The sequence below is a fragment of the Mus musculus genome, chromosome 3 (assembly GCF_000001635.26).
Source record: "Mus musculus strain C57BL/6J chromosome 3, GRCm38.p6 C57BL/6J".
Lineage (NCBI taxonomy): Eukaryota > Metazoa > Chordata > Mammalia > Rodentia > Muridae > Mus > Mus musculus.
Genome location: NC_000069.6, coordinates 109,149,125 through 109,169,080, shown reverse-complemented (window position 1 = coordinate 109,169,080; position 19,956 = coordinate 109,149,125). Strand labels below are relative to the sequence as shown.

At 42.3% G+C, this 19,956-nt stretch overlaps 1 protein-coding gene across 1 annotated transcript in view; it reads right to left on the bottom strand.

Moving 5' to 3' along the window:
• Positions 1-671: 671 nt before the first annotated feature.
• Positions 672-19,956, bottom strand: part of Slc25a24 (solute carrier family 25 (mitochondrial carrier, phosphate carrier), member 24) — a 45,261-nt gene continuing 25,976 nt past the window's right edge. Inside the window, exons 3-10 of the mRNA NM_172685.3 lie at positions 19,511-19,598; positions 13,976-14,087; positions 12,076-12,234; positions 10,437-10,583; positions 9,626-9,733; positions 7,697-7,864; positions 5,512-5,662; positions 672-2,755 (exon numbers count right to left, since the gene is read on the bottom strand). Of these exons, the coding sequence (NP_766273.1) occupies positions 2,571-2,755; positions 5,512-5,662; positions 7,697-7,864; positions 9,626-9,733; positions 10,437-10,583; positions 12,076-12,234; positions 13,976-14,087; positions 19,511-19,598 (1,118 nt within the window). The 3' untranslated portion in view covers positions 672-2,570. The remainder of the gene's footprint in view (positions 2,756-5,511; positions 5,663-7,696; positions 7,865-9,625; positions 9,734-10,436; positions 10,584-12,075; positions 12,235-13,975; positions 14,088-19,510; positions 19,599-19,956) is intronic.

Sequence of the window (19,956 nt, the reverse complement as noted above, 5' to 3'; positions counted from 1 at the left end):
TTACTGGTGTTCTGTTTCCCATAATTTTAAGGTAAAAAAAACACCCCTCCCTTCCAAGATGTGCCATGCTAATCTTGCAACCTTGTAATTTTCTTGGTCCTGGAAACCCCTTGGGCTATAATCCTTGCTCTTAAGGTCAGGCGTTGAGTACCATGTGAAACAGTGCCTTGTACCCAAATGCACAGTACCCATAGCAGCTCAGGAAAGGCAAAAGGTTGAGAAAGACTCTCGGGAACCAGTCTGTAAAGTATATTGTTTCAAACCCGCGTTGGTGTTATAAATGCATGACACCAAAAAAGAAAAAAATGTATTATTTATAAATTCTTTTCAAAATGAGTGTCCTAATTAGTTCTGTCAACTGTCAAAGCAAAGAGTCTCAACTGAGGTATTGCCTGTGGGCATGTCTCTGGTAGTCCCTGTGGGCATGTCTGTGGGCAGCTGTCTTCACTACCATTTGCAAATGGAAAGAGCCCACATGGTTCCTGTTTCTTCCTGCTCTGACTTCTCTCAGTGACAGACGGTATCCCATAAGGTGAAATAGCCCTTTCCTCCCTAAGTTGATTTGCTTGAGAGTGTTTTGTCACAGCAACAGAGAGGAGCTAGGACAATTAGAAAACAAGCCATTTTAAAAACAGACAAATATATTTAATACAAATGAGCAGTGACTATGTAGCAATATCAGAATAAGCTGTGTTCAATAGGAGGGTTTTTTCCCCAAAAAAGATACAAGATGTACAGATAAATCAGTCATACCTTACACATGTTCACTGGGAGACGATTCAATTTCATAATGAAGTATGGCCATTTTCATAGTTTTTATCAACTTAAAATTCCAAAGACATTAACAGTAATATGCATTTCCATAATTGTTACACATTTTAAAAAAGGTGTGAATCATGTACCTTAATATTGTCATTCTAGGTATTACTCCAAAATACAATAACCCCGAAGATGAAGCAGAGTCCCCTCCTTTCTTTATATAGTACAAAAATACCAAGACAATGCAGGCATCCGTAGTACAAACCAAGCTGTGTTTTAGAATAAGTTTCATAAACACAGGCCATCTTTCTCTTTGGTTCAAAAAAAAAAAGAGGTAGGTAGGTTTAAAGGTAAAGATTTTCACTAGACTTTTCAGAAAGCAACTATATAGAAATTACCAGAAACCAAATGAGTATATGGACTAAATCTTAAAACATTAAAACTATCTTTTTTGTTTGGTTGGGGTTGTTTTGTTTTGGAGACAGGGTTTCTCTGTGTGCCCCTAGCTGCCCTGGAACTCTCTCTGTAGACCAGGCTGGCCTCAAACTCAGAGATATGCCCACCTCTGCCTCCTGAGTGCTAGAACTAAAGGCATGTGCCAATATTGCCAGGCTAAGACTATCAAACATCTTCTTATAGAAAAAATAATATTTTTCTAAGTTTTAAAATAAATCATAAAAGACTACAAAATCAGCTTTAGTTTAAAAAAAGGAAATGCTCTTGATATTACAAATTTTCTGTCATCTTCCTAAATCTTGAGGCAAGTGAATATGTAGATGAATATTATGCAGATTGAGCCTTTCATTAAAACAGGTAGATGAATATATACTACTATTGAAGTGTGCTGGTGCCTTAGCTTTGTGCCGCTCCATTTGAGAAGCACAGGTTCAAAGACCTCAACAGTAAGAGGGAAACAAGGGTTTATTTACCTGAACTTGACACTCAAGTAGGAGAAGGGCAGTTTCAGATTACTGTGAAGGTCCCAAGGAGCCTTCCTGATTAAGAGAATTTGATTAAATGAGTAAAAAAAATGAACAAAACCAAGATGCTCACTGGGAAATGGTACAAGTCACAGTTTTGTTCATTGATGCTTTTCAAAGTGATGACCGAATAAATATGATCTTCCAAATGACCTGTCCCCTGTCAATAATGTAACAACAATGTCAATCAAGGTCTAAAACTAGGGCCAAACAGCAGGGCAAGTAGAAAGAAGCATGCCCACTGAAATAAGCATTACCTCACGGCTCCTGTCCGCTGAATGTGCCTTCTATAATTCATTCCTATTCTGCTTACAGATGAGGAGATAAACTGTGCAAAGTAGACTTTGAATATAGTGATTTTTCTACTAATGTCTCTGTTGGGAACTTTTACATCTACAAAGACATCTAAAATATATTAAACAATTTAAGTCCTGAGGCTTTCTGATCATTTTTGATTTTTTTAAAGTTTGGGTGAAAAAGAAAAATTGACATGAGCTTGAACCAATCAGAACAAAGGTTAGTGATTTATAATCCTACCACACAAAATGATTTCATCTCAAGCCAGTACATTTTCAGATTTAGGGTGCAGGGCAGAGATCTCTATCAGCAAAAATACAGTACAATTTTGTGGTTTCTTCACTTACTGGAACTACGATTCAGAGCATCGCTGAAGGTATAAAACTGAACCCAAAGGCTTGTAGTGATCACGGCTACACTCTTCCCTTTGGCGAGGCAAACAGCTTCCTTTGTGATAGACTTGATGCAACCCCAGAAGTCACTGGAGAGCACTGACAGTCTCGGTCACCACAGAAAAGCAAAGGCTTGGACTGGTCACTTCTGAGCTACTCCCAGGGTCTGCTTCATATTTTCATACACCACATAGCTGATGCCCACGGCCGGGAGCACTTTCATGAAGTTTGGGGTGATGCCTCTGTAAAGTCCTGACACTCCTTCTTTGGAGACGATTCGCTGAAAAAGGCCAACCATGCTCAGCTGCGGGGCTCCTTCTACCGTGGCTAGCAAACAGATAAGCAGACAAACAAAAATAGATAAACAAAAATGGGGAGAACCAGGCTAATCCAATATTTAAGCACGTCGAATTATTGTCACAACAGACCTTTGAGGATTCACAATGGGGTCTAAACGCAAAGAATCGATAAAAACCAGTTCCAAAAGCAACTCTCTTTGCCACCCGCCAGCGTGTTACAGTGACAGGCGCAGCAGCTCATTAGGAATGAGGCGTGTGCTAGATACTAGGTTAATGACTCCCCGTGCCAGTCCTCCAGGACAAATACATCCACAGGAACTGGAAACTTGGAAAGACAAGGAACGTCTCCTGAATCCTTAGTTAGCAAAACCAAGAACCCGTGGTTGGTGACACTGAAGCCCAACACTCTACCACCCCCAAGCACTGACGAGAATGGTTAAATTCTGGATAGTAAGGAAAGGGGAGATTTGGAGATGTTTAGGAAGAGTACAGAGCCCTGGGTGTTGTAATTATCTCAATGTGGGGGAGAGAAAAGAGTGAAGAACGGAGGAGAAGAAAAATGAAGGGGGCAGTGAGAGGAGGGGGCAGCCCTGAAACTGTTGGTACAACAAAAGACAAAGGCTGCAGCAGGCATGGGGGAGAGGACATGGCAATTGCTGGATGTGATTATTAACCACAGGCTATCACGAAGCTGGAGATGCCCACGTGTTGGGTTATTTGCCTATGTCCTATAAGTTGAAGCATTTTCCATGGGATAGAGAGGTCCCTAAGACTAAGTCAACAAACTGTACCAAGCTCAGATACCTTCTGAAACTAGATGATTCACAAGGCCACTCCCCGAGCCCTGGGGTTACATGAGCAGTTATAACTATTGTGGGCAGGAAGCTCCAGCCCAAGTCTCTTGCAGGTTATGCAGGGAGCTCCGATGATTCAGCTTCTGTGGCTGGTGGCTTGTGCAGATTGCAGGCTGAGGGGTAATGAGCTGCTGGTGATGCAGCTGTCTTTGAGCTATTCAAGCTCCTGTAAGGAGCTATCTATCACCCAAGCTCCAATAAGAACCCCACCAAACTCACCGAAGCACTACGCTAGACGTGGGTAGACCTGTTTCTTTGGTCTGTCCTTGCCATATCTGGGTGAACAGACAGATGTCTGGAAATGTCACACAGCAGCATAGTGGGGGTCAGAAAACAGAGGTGGAGCTAAAACTGAAGCATGATATGATGGATAAAGACTTCGAAACCCCCTCTGAGAACTATGGGATTTATTCTGAAAACTCTGAAGAGTTATTTTTAAAAAATGGTTTTAGAGACACAATATTTGGGCCTTGATGAAAAATTGGCAGATCTTGGCAGCCATGCTAGGCCAGGACTGGAGCTGATGGGAGGGGGAAGCTCACTGGGCATCTGCTTAAATCCCTGAGTGGGTCTGAACTCCAGCTTGACTCCAGCTCAAATTCATAACCTTGTGGACATTCCTTAACTGTTCTTGCCTGTTAGTCATTTGCCAAATATGGATGATAGTAGCATCAAGCTCCAAAAGTGGTCACCCTAGCTAACTGAGAGACTGCACACATTTAGTTTGCTAGTTTGCATTCCTCTCTGCAGCCATGATTGGCTCTCAGATCCTCAAATACACCACTGCGGGCCTGTGCCCAGCTAGCTCCTGCACTGCAGCCTGAGGCATCCACTGGGATTAGGCTAGAACTGGTGCCATGAGGAGTTTTAAAGGGCCATGTTCTGGTCGCACCCATGGCTTTTCCACTCCACAGTGACCGATTCACACCTGACTTGCTGCATTTTCTAACCCTAGCATCCATTCCATAGCATGTCTTGAAAAGAGTTTTTCTGAGTGAGTGACTGGTTGAAAGAGGGATGGCTGCATTGGGAAGAAGGGTGGGGTGGGGCCCAGGTGCCCAGCCAGTGTGCTTTCATAAGAGAAGTTATAGTAGATGAATATGACCAGGGGAAAAAGAAGAGCGGAAAAGAAAGACAAAGAGTTCATGTTTCCATGGGGCAGTCAGCCAGAAACAGCAGGAAGACAGCAGTCAGGAAGTGGCAGGAGGGTAGGGGTATCACAGCCTGGGAGCCAGCAGAGAGACTGTCACAGAGGGGAGGACTCCGTGCCAAGCCTGGGGTCTGAACAGCACTGACAAGCAGTCAGGCCACCACTCACTTCAAGAGTTTAGCAAATGCCAAATTCTTTTTTTTTTAATCTTGTTTTTTATTTTATGTATATGAATATTTTTTCTTATAGGTATGCATGTGTGTACCCCATGTGTACAGTGCTCTCAGAGTCCAGAAGGAGTCAGATTCCTTGGAACTGAAGATATAGATGATTGTGAGCGGCCATATAAGTGGTGGGAATTGAACCTGGGTCCTTTGCAAGAGTATCAAGTGTTCTTTACAACTGAGCTATCTTTCTTTTTTTTTTAATCTTTTTTTTAATTAGGTATTTTCCTCGTTTACATTTTCAATGCTATCCCAAAGGTCCCCCATACCCACCCCCACCCCCGCCAAATTCTTTATACATACTGCAGCTAATCTCTATTCATAGAAGACAACACAGGAGAGGGGAGCTGGTGGGAAGGGGAGTGGGCTGGGGGAGGGGAGAGTGCTAAGACCTGAGCACATGTTAGACCTTAGGCTCTTAAAACAAGGGTTATTTCTATAAAGGAGTAACAATAACATACAGAGAAAGAGACAGGGAGAGACAGACAGAGAGAGACAGAAAGAGACAGAGAAATCCATGAAGTGTCACCATGGCCATCCTGGAACCCAAACTCACCTTGAGCCTGCATGCGAGTTCTCACCAAAGCCAGGGGGTAGCTGGCCAGCTGCCCACAGGTGCTGGATAGGGCTCCACAGCTCAGCAGCACCATCACGCCAGGGTTGACCGAGTCTTTGGCAAAGTTATCCAGCCAATAAGACTTCAAAAGCTGCGCCAGAAACAAAGAAGAAATCCATCAAAATGGCTCATTCAGCCACTGCGTTAATGTGAACATCTCCAGGGTTGTTTTGTGTAGTCAGTCAACTCTTTAAAAGTAAATTACTTGGAGCACAAAAAATATATACTAAGACATTATATATTTGTAGTAGATTGAATGAGAATGGCCCCCATAGTCTCACAGGTTTGAAATCTTGGCCCCTAGTTAGTGAAATTGTCTGGGAGGAAGAATGTCACTGCAGGTGAGCTTTGAGGCTTACAAACCCACCCATTCCTAGTTAGCTCTCTCTGACTCTTACTTGTAGATAAGGACGTGAGCTCTCAGCTACTGCTCCAGCACCATGCCTGCCTGCCTGGCTGCTGCCATGCTGGTCATGGACTCACACTCTGAAAATGTTAAGCCCCAAATAAACACTTTCTTATAAGTTGCCTCGGTTGTGGCATCTTATCAGAACAATAATTTAAAAATATAACCATTACTTTAACTTAACTATTTTAAGTTTTTTTTATTTGTTTGTTTGTTTGATAATGTTGTATTTCTCAACAGAAGCCTTGTGGGTTGGGAGTTGTCAGGGTGTTATATTCAAAGTGCTAAATTTAAATAACAAAACCCTGGCAAACAGTATATAGACAAAACTGTCTTTTGAATACAAAGAAGAAATTAAGAGCTCCACAGACAAATAAAAGCTGAAAGAAAGTGCCACCACTAGACCTGCGAGAGATGACAAAAAGGCAACCTTTAGTCTCAAACAAAATGGCAACAGACAGCAGCAGAAAACACAGAAAGTCCACGGTGAAAGTGAATAAATAGAAAATGACAGCCTTATGATATTGTAATGCGGGTATGTAAATAGCTTTGAAATCTAGTATAGTTTTCAAAAATAAAAGGACAAGAACTCATTGTAAACCCATGTTAGAGGACACACTGTAAAAAGACACACTGCTTGTCATCAAAACAGGACAGGGGTACCCAGAGGTGTGAAGGAGTGGGGCCTTGTATATAATTGTAGTTGACTCGACACAGATTGTTAAAATATCGAGATTTTTATCTTGGAAGGATGCTGGCTTAGTAGGAGGCGTTTGGGAATGCCTCCTCTGTTCCTACTTTTTAAAATAAATTTCATATGAAAGGTTCAATACAGAGAATAAAGAATCAGCAGCAATCATTTATCACTGTTGCAGAATATCAACAGGCTTCAGAGTCGGTGTCTTTATACCAACATCATCCCAGTCACGTGGGCCATGCCTTGAGCTACTGATGTTTAAACACCCAAAACATCACCAAGTAGCACATATTTTTCAGCTCCATTATAATCTGCAGCAACCTCGTCATATATAAGTGGCCTCTCATGGCCCAAACATTATTATATGGCACATGATTGCACGTCTTACATGATGGATTTGTTATTGAACCAGGAAGAAGACTAGAGTATGAGGCATGAATGAACCTTGAAGGCATTATGTTAAGTGAGGTAAGTCAGACACACATAATATGTCCAACTCCACTGATGAAACACCTAAGATACATAAACTCAGAGACTGGGGATAAATTAGAGGTTCTGGGGTTAAGGGAAAGGCGAGGTAGACAGTTATTGCATAATAGTTTTGGTTGGTAAGGAAGCGCTTTGGGAACTTACAGTAGTGAAGGCTGCACACTAGAGTGACTATACTAAATGTTACTGAATTTCATAGGTTAAAAGGGAGTTTTCAGTTCTGTTTTCTCATAATTTCAAAAGTTAACAATGTGATAGTCCAAAAGTCTTTAAATTGTTTGCTTTAAGTGGATGAAACTCCTGCCATGGGGATTGTATCTCAATAAAGCTGTTCAAAATAAAATGAAGTTATTATTTTATAAAAATGAGGACACAGAGCTGGGTGCTGAAAGGATCAGAAGACACACCTGCAGACAGAAAGCCCAGCCCCCAACCATTCTCCTCCACTCTCCCGGCCTTGGCACGGTCAGAGTCCATGGCAACCAGCTATCCACCTACCCCGCACACTGAAGTGCTGCTGTCCCCTCACTCACCTCGTACACAGCGAGATCAATGCCTGCGTAAGGAATGATGCCTAGTAAATTGGGAATGTAGCCTTTGTAAAAAGCCCCAAAGCCTTCGTGTTTCAAAATCTTCTTGGCACAACCGTATATTCCGGAGTATTGTCCAGTTTTGGCTACAGCTAGCCGGGTTTTCAAAACCTAGATTCCCAAAGGATGCAACACAATATCATTCTCATTTTACATCGAACAATTCAAAAATATTGACTTTATAAAGCACTAGCAGATTCTATCTCTCAAGAGAATGTGCAGTCTGTTGATAGATTCGGGTGTTACTTCCACTGAGAGGCTAACATTCAAGCCAGGGAGGGCCAATTATTTCATAGAGTCTGAAGGAGGGCTTTGCCAAGAAACAAAAAATAAATGTGGACCAGATAATCATTTTTTTTGTCCTAATAAAATTAGCTGGCAAGGAAGATGAATGCTGGCACTGGGGACTCCAGTGACTTCAGCCCAAAGCACAGGACGGAAGGTGGAGAGGTGGAAAGTTTTAGTTGAAATGAAGGGTGTGTGGCATCATCTCTAGAGACTCAGGGGTAGCTCAGTCTACAGAGCACGTACAGCACCAACATGAGGACTTGGGTTTGACTCGAAAAACCCACGTAAGCAGCCAGGCCTGGGGATGGATGAGATCCCTGGGGAGGTAAGACAGGCGCATCTCCCGGCCAATCAACCAAGACTGTACATTGAGCTTAGGCCAGTGAGAGACCCAGTCTCAAAAGCAAGGTACATAGTGTCTCCTGATGAATGACCTCTGGGTTGACCTCTGTCCCTTACAGATGTATGCACATGCATATGCATCCACACAAACATGTACACGCACACACACATGCACACATATACATACATGCATAGACACACATATACACGCATGAACACATACACAGACATGCACACACATATACACACATGTATACATACACACACACACATCTACTGGCATGAGTATGTCAAAGAGAGTCAAGTTAAGGTTATATTTTGCTTTAGGTCTTAATCAGTTATTGGGAAATCCTAGTTGTATCCATAAAATTATCCCCATCTACAGTGTTAATTTTGCTCTAAAGCCGGAGTTGGCCAACACTTTTTGCAAAGGCCAAGTAGTAACTGTTTCAGTCTTGGTGAGCCTCAAATGTGAGGTCTGTCACATGTCCTTTGCTTTTCCTTTGCTTTCTCCCTGACTTCTTCAGGAGTAACAGCAACGGAGCCTATCTATACACAGCAGTCCTCAGGTGGCCCACGATCCGTAGCCAGCCCATGATTTACTGGAATGATGTCTAGATGGTATTACTGTCCTTCCATTACTGGGGTTAGAGGACAAAAGCTCCCTGGAGAGCAATGAGAGGAATATTCTGCATCAGCACTGTGATGGCCAGCCTCTGATATGTCCCCTGAGGGTCCTGTCTCCAGGGATGGATGCCCTGCTTTGCACAGTCCTCTCCCACATGGCACCAGGGTCAGTCTGTGTAGCCAGCAGGGTACAGTGAAAGTGACAGCAGACAGCAGTTTTCATTCCTCACAGTCTTTCTCTCTTCTCACTCATGGTGCTGACTATAAAGGAAGCAAGCGACCATGCTGTGCTGATACACAGAGCATCTAGAAAGGCTTTCGTGAGAGAACGAGATTTCCAGCCCACAGCCAGTGGGGCCTGGCAGCAGCCACAAGAGTGAGCCTTAAAGCAGACACACCCCAGGCGTTAGTTAGCCTCTAGAGGACCGCATCCCTGGCTGACACCCTGACAAGAAGTGGTAAAAAAAACTGGAGCCAGAGAAACCCAGACTCCCAGTTGCCAAACTGTGAGATGGTAAAGGCTTCTTTAAACTATTGAGTTTGGATTAACTTAGTACACAAGTTCAGCTAGACAGTTCCTATGCCAGCAAGCAGCCAGCCCAAGATGGTACTTACCTCCATGGGGTAAATAAAAGTCTGAGCAGTTGCTCCAGCCATGGAACCAGAGATAAACCTCTCAAAGGTCCCTAATTTTTGTCCTTCCTCGGTAAGCAACTTCTTGTACTGTAAAAAGGAAGGAAGGAAGGAAGGAAGGAAGGAAGGAAGGAAGGAAGTTAGTTGAAGATGCATATTAATATCTACTATAAGGTAATTGTGCCCCTCCCAAATTCTTACGTTAAATCCTAACCACCATTGCTATGATATTAAGAGATGCAGTCTTTGGAAACAATTATGCTTAGAAGAGATTCTGAGGCCTCAGGATAGAGCTAGCATCCTTATTGGAAGGTGCGTACGCCCTGCTTACACTCTGCCAAACTATGCATCCAGGCTATATGACTGTAGAGCAAGAAGCCAGGAGGAGGGTCTCCCCTGCCTGGACCCTTGATCTGACTCTCCATAAGCTTGAGAACTGTGAGATAGAAGTTTCTATTGTTTAAATCACACCTTCAGTGGTATTCTGTGGTGGCAAAACACAAATCAGATCCTAGGAATCAGTTCGTTTACGGTGGGCTAAGATGCCTTGAGATGTACCCTCTACCCTCAGTCCTAGCAGAAAAGTCAGGCTTACGCTGACTGCCTCCCTCTATAAATGGGTTTATGGCATCCAAAAATCCGAGAATTCAGCTGTGTGGAGTCGCCGAGTTTATCTAATTCTAGGCTCCCATAAGGAATCTCCTTGTGAGGTATTAGGCATGAAGGCACTGCATTTACTGAGTTAGTCAGCTAGCTCCTTTTGTTAGTCATTTCCACGGATGATAACAATTACCTGTTCATAAGCCCAGAACTTCACAGCTGTCTCGGGAGCTATTTTGATGACATTGGTGCCATTTCCTCTCCAAAGGGAACGGATTCCTCCTTCCTTTACCATCTGCCGAAAGCCTCCAAATATATTCATTGATTTGGAACCATGAACCTAAAGGTAAAAGCAAAGAGCCATGGGATACTACCGCGATGCCACATGTCAACACCAGGAAAGGAAGGCATTAGGGCTGCACAGGGCATAGACAAAAGCAGCCTGCACTTGGAACTTCCCTGGATTCTGCCCCTGCGCTTCCTATCCTTGGCTGATTTGAATCTTTATTTCTTTATTTCTTCCTGGTAATCAACCAAGACCATGAGTCCGTGTTTTTATAAGGCCATCTAGTGAAGTATTAAACCTGAAAGGAGACTTTGGAAAGGCCTGCAGGTGTGTGGAAATTACAATCCTAACAGATCCATTTTGTTTTAAATAATAAACTTCATGATAACATATGACAAGGGAAAATGCGTGCTTTCTTGATGTCAGTTTACTAAAGAAAACAGCCTCTATCAAATCTCTCCCATTTTCTATAAAGAGCTAGATTTGTAAACACATTTTTGAATTGGATGCATCATGAAGGAATGGTAACTTAAAGTACTGTCAGAAATATTTTGTTCAAACAAATTAAAAATAAAAAGAAGCGCTGCCTGTACAGCTTTAAAAACATTTTAAGGAACTGTAGGACGGCCCTGGGGACACAGGTTTGGTTCCTACCACACACCACACACACACACACACACACACACACACACACACACACACACACACACACACGGCATCTGTAACTCCAGTGTCAGAGGCTCCACGGCCATTGCATGCATAGGGTGCCCATACGCACATCTGGGCAGAATACATACATCTGGGCAGAATGCCCATACACATAAAATAAAAACATTCTTAGGCAGCCACTATGTTCTTCTAGGACATATGCCAGTGCTTATATAAGCTAAACTTCAGAGCCATCCTTGTTAGACACTCTGCCCATTGTGGGATGGAGGAAACATGAGATCTCAGAGGTCACATGAAGTTTAGGAACCAAGGCACTGGCTGTTAAGCTCTATTGTGCTTCATCTCCTCTTTTTCATCAAGGAAATGTTAATTTTACCCCCTGAGTTTCTACATATGCAAAATGAAGCCGAACCACCTGCTTTTCAGGCTGCTGTGAATATTAAATGGGTCCCTGTCACGTGCACAAATGGATATCCTTTCTTTTCTCTTCTCTCCTCATGACCAGCCCAATGCCTGTAAGTAGCCAACTCTGCCTGGAAACCCAGGTCTTTTCTGCTAACCTTAGATCTAGAATCACTTTTGAAATTACATTCTTGTCACCAAAACTCTAGACTTGAGAAATCCTCTGCTTTCTCAAGTCATAAGATCAAAGAAAACATGAGTAATTTAATGAGAACCCTATAATAGCAGTGAAGGGTTTTTAATTGAACATTTAAAGTCACGGAATACCAAAGACTAATATTTCATTACATACAAGTACTAACGATTTACGGTTTAGTGTGACAGCACCAAATACTTAGACATGAGACTAATCTGAGGGGTAATGGTAGAATAATATTTCCTAAGATATAAAGGGAGCATAAGGCACGCTGCTCACCTGCATCATGACCTTGAGGCGATCCAAAGGAGCGGTGCTCGTTCTAGAGACGGCGCCCGCCACACCTCCTGCCAGGAGCTGCCTCCACCACTGTCCTGATTTTTTCTCATCTTCTGTGAATTCATCTGGAATAGTTAAACTATCCCCTATGTCAATTCCCTGGTGGAATGGAAAGAGATCCCACAGTTCTTCAGTCGCAAACAGATAAGCCCAGAACTTTCTTTTTGTGTCGGAGCTGTTACTGTTAGGAGCGAGCCCACATAATTGTTTTTGCAACTTAATTATTTAAATGCTGTGGTGGGTATAACTAGGTCACAGAGCACTTTCCTAACATGTTCCAGATCCTAGCACCACACATATAAAATGACCTTGTCATAAACTTTATGGGCAAGAATGAAAGGTAATAAACCAAGCTGGTAGTAACTCTCTCTTCTTCCATTTGTTCCCAATAAAATGAATTTATGATTATAACATCAAATGTTAACAACTATCCCCAAAGATATAATACAAAGTTCACAGTATAAAATGTATAGTCATAATTGATTTTATGATGTTCTGTGTAAACGTAGACATTGTTACTGGTGACAGTGTGAACTCTCAGAGTATTAAGTGGGAGTCAAAGACACTTCCCTCCAAGTATAGAGAACAAATCCACAGGTTGAGGGGTGGGAGAGCCTGCAGAAGGTCCCCAGAGGCTTCAAGAAACAGACTGTGTGACAAACCTAATTTATACCAATATATTTTGCCAGAATGCTAATGAAAGAATCACAATAAAAAATTTGTGAAGTATAAACTGGCAGGAAATGCCAACCACATGAGTCAAAGTTATTCCCTAGCATTCAGTGAGTAATGCAATACCTTATGTCGGCAATGAGTCAAGGCAGCCTAAATAAGCAAAGGTTCAGGGACCCGAGGCCATAACATCTTTAGCTATCTGGATGCACAGGAATGACTTTGGTAATGTGTGTCATCGGACTACCAGACTTCCCCATAGCAGAAGCAGCACATGCTAATGAGAGCCAGACAGCTTGTTCATCAAGATAGGACTTCCTCCAAGTTTTGAGAAAAGCTGTATTTATACTACCTTGCGGGGGGGGGGGGGGGGAGCTTTAAAGATATTCTATAATCCTGTGCCTAACAGAATAAACAGAACTGTAGAAATCAAATAGATCCCGGTACTCTCTTGAGACTTGGCCACCCTTCCCAAGGTGTTTTGATGCTCTTGGGTGGTAACTACTGTGAACCAGAGCTCCATTAAGGATAAGCAACTGTGAAGACTAACAGCCTGATCAGAACTTCAGTGATGTGGAAAGCTTGCAGTGCTACAAGTCTAGAGCCAACCTATCTTAACTGTCTTCATTCCCCTTAATATGTATTTACTGCCCACCTCTGTGTGTAGCCTAACATGCAAGTCTAGAGCCAGCCTATCTTAACTGTCTTCATTCCCCTTAATATGTATTTACTGCCCACCTCTGTGTGTAGCCTAGCATCCTTGTGGCTATTACATAAACCCTTTGGAAGACATGAATGACCCCTAGATTCCACCAACACAAGGGCTAAGAGCATCATCACACAACATCTGAGGTCCATAGTAGAAATTTCCCTACTTTGCTGTAAGCCATCTATCTGATGTTTCTACCAATGTATTTGAAAAGTGTCCTGAGTTATGATTTTGCTTGCCCCGTTACTATTTAAAACAAAACAAAACAAAACAAAACAAAACCTCATGGAACTATTTCCATGTTGGGACATTGAATTTAGGGCAACCTGAATCTATGTTACCAGGCTAGGGTCCCTCATTTCAAAACAGAATAAACTCTGTTTGTCTCCCTTGAGGTGTGTTTCCTGCATCAGCACTATGCCTGTGGCTTGGAGCTACAGATCCATAAAGCAGACTTACAGTAGAGTGTTTCCAGAAACGGATAATTTCCTCAATGTCTGTCACAGGGTTAAATAAAAAGTAATCCCTCCATTCATTCCAGTCCACGGTCATCGTCCCATCAGAGTCGATGCTGAAAGTTTAAACAGATGATTAAAGAACAAGATAAATGAATGATAAACTCGCAGAGCCAACATTATTGCCTACTTTACAGAATGAACATCTGCTTTCCAACTTAACACTCGTACTGAACTAAAACAAAACAAAACAAAACAAGACAAACAAACAAAAAAAAAACCCTTGGCAGGTTTAAGAGGTTCAGTGACAGGGCATTTGGTTAGCGGGCATGTAGGCCCTGGATTCCATCTTCAAGAAAAATATACTACTTGCAATTATACATTGCTGAAAATAGAATCTATGGATTATGGTCTTTTCCAGTCACTTTCACTATTTGGAGAAAAGTAGATCCAAATACTACAGAGAGATCCCACTGCAGATTGCCTTTAGGGTTCTGTCAAACTCAAAGTCACTCGGCTGAAGGACACAAAAACTGGACAACGAAATGTTGAGAGGTGAAAATGAATGGGCTCAGGGTCCTTTTCCCCTCGTCACCAGTGCAGGATTATTGCTTAACACCCTATGCTTGCAACATGTGGGTATAATTTTGAAATAGATTCAAAATACACTATCAATTTTCTACTCCAATTTTTAGCAATGAAAGAAAATTAGCATACTGAGCATGGTGGCACCTATCTTTAATCCCAGCAAAAATTGGGAGGCAGAGGCAGGTGGATCTCTGAGTTCAAGACTAGCCTGGTCTACAGAGTGAGTTCCAGTACAACCAGGGGTACAGAGAAATCCTGTCTCAAAAAAAAAATAGATAGATGATAGATAGATAGATAGATAGATAGATAGATAGATAGATAGATAGATAGATAGATAGATAGAGAAAATTAGCAGTGAGTCTAAAGAATTTAATTCTAAATGACTGATGTTTTGAGTTTTGAGAAATCTGCATTTTCAATTCTAAACATATCATGCTGTCATCTTACAGGTGTAAGTGGTAACAAACTCTGGGGTGTTTTTGTTGTTGTTGTCGTTGTCGTTGTTTTAATAAACTTCATGACAGAAAGTCCATTCTATGAGATTTTCCTATAGACAATGAGAAGTCATACCAGACATACTCAAGGAGCTTGGTTAGGTATTGAGCTAAAGTGTCTGGGGAAAACTCTTTTGGTGTTTCCTCACAGTTTGCTCAATAATTTATATGACAGCGACACACGCAGGTGGCATACAAAAATGCAATTTTCAGATACTTATTATTGTGTTTTCCCTGCTGTTTTCTGTTTTGATGTGCTTACGTATAAAATTGTAGTTCAGCCTTTACTTGTCCCAAAGCAAAGGCGTCAACGCTCCGCATCTGCTGAGAACCCTGCTCGCTGCTTGCGCTTAAAATGAATTCTGGGTTGCAGTATTAGCAGCTTTGATTTCATCAGCATTTTCTGTTTCTTGTGCAATGATTTAGCATCTCACCCCAACTTCTCTTTCATGAGCATGCTCTATTGGGAAATGCCACCTGAGAAACATCCCACAATTTTACTGTTTTCCAGTCAAAATCTGCCTGTGTTTCTGCTCTGAGCCACATCATGGGGAAGCATGTGTCCACCTGGGTGTTTTGTTATGCAGCACATAACCTGGCTGGTAATGCACTTGGATCCTTTGTAAAGCTCAGAACTAGAATTTGCTTTATTCCTGGGCTGGTGAGATGGCTCAGTGGGTAAGAGCACCCGACTGCTCTTCCGAAGGTCCAGAGTTCAAATCCCAGCAACCACATGGTGGCTCACAACCATCCGTAACAAGATCTGACTCCCTCTTCTGGTGTGTCTGAAGACAGCTACAGTGTACTTACATAAAATAATAAATAAATCTTTAAAAAAAAAGAATTTGCTTTATTCCTAATGCTGTTAAAGGAAATAAAAGAAAACTATTCTGGCCTTAAACAAGACAGGGGGGAACCCATTCTCTATCAATCTAAGGGTTTGTCAATCTTTGCTTTTTCAAAGAACTAACTCTTTGTTTCATTATGACACAAAAATTCTCAATAAAATATTTGCACGTAAACCGAAGACAATTACACTTCGAAAAGATTATGCACCGTGATCAGGTCAGTTTCCTTCCAAGGATGTAAGAAACAGGGACTGGAGTCAGAGCACTAGCTGCTCTTCCAGAGGATCTGGGTTCAATCCAGCACCTACATTGTGGGGCAAGTGGACCATGACACCAGACAGAAGAACTGATAAGGCTGAGCCAGCCTAACCCCCGGCATGTCTCAGAATTGAGAACAGTAGGCGTGAGGCCAGCTCCCTGCCAACCTAGCTGATGAGGAACACGGAACCACAGCATCCCACTGAGAGGACTATGCCAACCAGTCATTGTAGCAAATAAACCTGGAGTTCTCCATGCTAATGAGGCACCAAGTGTTTAGCCAGCGAGCTTCCCTTCCTGGGCATTCCTTCCCACAAAAGATGCTTAATCCCTGGTTAACCCTGAGTAAAGTGTATGGCTTCACATCCACCATCAAATAGAGCAATTTGGACAAGCAAAGACCCTCTTCTTCATCAAGGATCGGGGTGTGTGTGGGGGGGGGTGAGGGGGTTGTCATAAGGAGCCTCGTTTTATTTCCCGGAGAAGTCCTTCTCTCTTCCGGCCCCAGTCCCTCCGTACTTTCTGCACTCAGTCAGAACCAAACCAGATTCTACCCTGGTCCTGGGCTCAGCTATCCCCTTCCTGCCTGGCACACCCCCCACCCCGTTCCCAACTCCCTGAGGTGCCCAGCGGCATCTCAGTACCGGACCTGGGGAGCCACAGCATTCATCCCAGATTCTTCTCTTTCTCATCGGGTAAAACACGGGCTGAAACCCCAATCGCAGACTGTGTTCTCACAAACTGTGTTCTGCCTCCCCTGAGTGCCTTGCAGGCAGGCGCTCAAGCAGCCCAGCTGCAAGCCAAACACACAGTCCGATACTACGTGGTAGCTTTGACTGTCTGTAACTGCAGTTCCAAAGGATCTGATGCCCTGTTCTCACCTCTATGGGTACTGCATGCACATGGTATACACACACACACACACACACCACCAGCCCAACATTCATACGCATAAAATATTTAAATGACTCAACATATACAAGCCAATAACATAAATATAGCACATAGTAGATTCACAACATATACAAGCCAATAACATAAATATAGCACATAGTAGATTCACAACATATACAAGCCAATAACATAAATATAGCACATAGTAGATTCAAGGACAGAAGTCATATGATTGTCTCAATAGATGCAAGAAAAACATTTGACAAAATTTTACATCTCTCTAGGATAAAAGTCCTGAAAAGCTAGGAGCAGAAGGATCATCGCTCAGCATAATAAAAGCTACCTGTGACAAACCTACAGACGACTTTATATTGAATGGGGTAAAATGAAAGAATTACCTCTAAGATCAAGAACGAGCTAGGGTGTTCAGTGTTTCCACTAGTTAGTACAGTGTCTGAAGCTTTAGCAAGAGTAGTAAGGCAAGGAAGGAATCAAAGACATACAAATAAGAAGGAAACAAGTTAAATTACCCTTTTTTCCAGATAATAATATGATCCCATATTTAAAAGACCCTAAAGATTCTACCAGAAAACACTTGGATCTCGTTACACTCTGTAGAGTAGTGAAGGAGAAAAGTGACGTATAGAATCCAGCAGCTTTTCTATATACCAATAGCAAGCATTGTAAGGAGGGGGAAATATAAATACTGGAAACAAACCTAGACAAGAAAGTGAAAAGTCTTCTCGACAAACACTTCATGTATAAAATACTGAAGAGAAAGGGAAGGCACTAACAGATGGAAAGAGCTTCCATGCTCGTGGACTGATAGGATGGCTAGCGTTCAAATCACCATGTGACTAGAAGCAATCTACAGATTCAGTTTAATCCCTAGTAAAATTCTAGTGGTGTTCCTCACAGAACGTAAAGAAACAATTTTAAAATTCGTATAAAAGCACAGAAGACCCTAAATAGCTAAACCAATTCTGAGCTAAAAAGAATAAGGCTGGAGGTATCACCCTAACCTGATGCTAAATTATGCTACAAAGCAACAGCAACAACAGTAGCACAGTACCAAGACCAAACAGACACTTAGATCAAGAGATTAGAGCAAAGTGCCGGGCCACAGACACCTGATTCTCCTCAACAGACAGCCTCTTTATCAAAATGAATAAATGAGAAAAAATGTAATTAAACACCAGAAAACCCACAAATAATCTAATGGCCAAATGAGTTGGACAGTTCTCAAGAGAAGATTCATAAAGGGGCAAAAAATACGTGGAAAACGTTCAACAGTCCTCAGCCATCAGAGAAATGTAAATTAAAATCATTTTGACCTAGCTTTACCCTGTTGGTGAGAATGTAATCATGCAGTCACTATGGAAGTCAGCATGGAGAGTCCTCAGAAAACTAACCCTAGAGCTGGCATGGCATCCTACCATTGCACTTCTGGGAAAGTACCCAAGGACCCTAAAGCACACCTCACAGGCACTTCTCATCTGTGTTCATGGCTGCATGGCTCACAATAGCCAAGACATGGAAGCAGCCTAGATGTTTATCAACAGATGGAGAAAATAGACACACACACACACACACACACACACACACACCAGAGAATTGACCTCTATAAAGAGTAAAGAAATTATGTCATTTGCAGGGAAATGGATGGAACTGGAGATAATCATAATAAGAAAAACAAATATTACATGTTTTCTTTTATGCAGAATCAAGATCATTTTTAAAGATGAAACTAGAAGGGGAACTTTCTGAGTGAAGGAGGCCCTCAGGTGGGAAGCAAGATGAGAGTTTGATGGAGAGGTGAATGTGACTGTGGAACATTCCAGAAAATGTCATAGTGAACCTCGTTACCTTAGAGAGTTAAAAGGTGCTAGTACTTGATTTAAAACAAGGGAGAAAATAAGTTGATTTAAAAAGTAACAGCCAGGGGCTGGAGAGAAAAATCAGAGACTAAAAACACCAAGTACTCTTGCAGGGGACCTGAGTTCAGGTCGTAGCACGGATATGGTGGTTCACAGCCATCTGTAACTCCAGTTCCAGGAGACCTAACACCCCTTCTGTTTCACAGACACCAAGCATGGAGGTGAAGCAGGGACATAGATGCACACAAAACACCCATTACACAAAATAGATAAAGTAAATGTTTGAAGTAACACTGAGTCCCTTAGCCCCTATCTCTAGACATGATGTACTGCTGTCCTGGTGCCCCTAAGGACTCTTGACAAAGAGCTGGCCCAGCTTGAGCATCCCTGCACTGTGGATAGCTTGTGTTCATGTAGACACAGAAGGGAATAAAGGAAGGAAGGAACCATAGCAGGCAGGTGTGATGAGGTGTGCTGAAACAGAGGGAGGCATTTTAAAGAGACACTTAGAAACCACCATTGAAAACAAGATAGTACAGTAAAATTCAAAAGTAGTTTGTCCGATTGATGAAGGGCTTACCTTTGAAGAATCAGCTCTGCTTGCTTTTCAGAAATATGTAAACCGAGCATCTGGAGAGACTGGACAATTTCAGAAGGCTCGATTTTCCCTTCGGACAATGAAAAGAGCATAAGGTCAGGCTCAGAGTCTGAGAATACTTCTGAATGATTAAGGTGAAACTGAGCACTTAGGGAAGCCAGCGATTTGCTTAAATGCATGTTGCAGCTTAATATCAAAATGTCACAATTCCTTAAACAAATATACACATATTGTTTGATTCAGTAATCATAAAGCATAAGGGATATACAGTGATATTCCTCCACATAGGAGGCCAAAAGCTCCCTGACCTTGCTAAGTGGCGAGCATAAGAAGCAGCAGGAGAGAGCTCTAAATTTTCCAACTAGGGACTGCTCGTTTAAAAATGGCAACCTTGACTTGAAGCAGAGACCTTTCTTAACCAAGTCTGG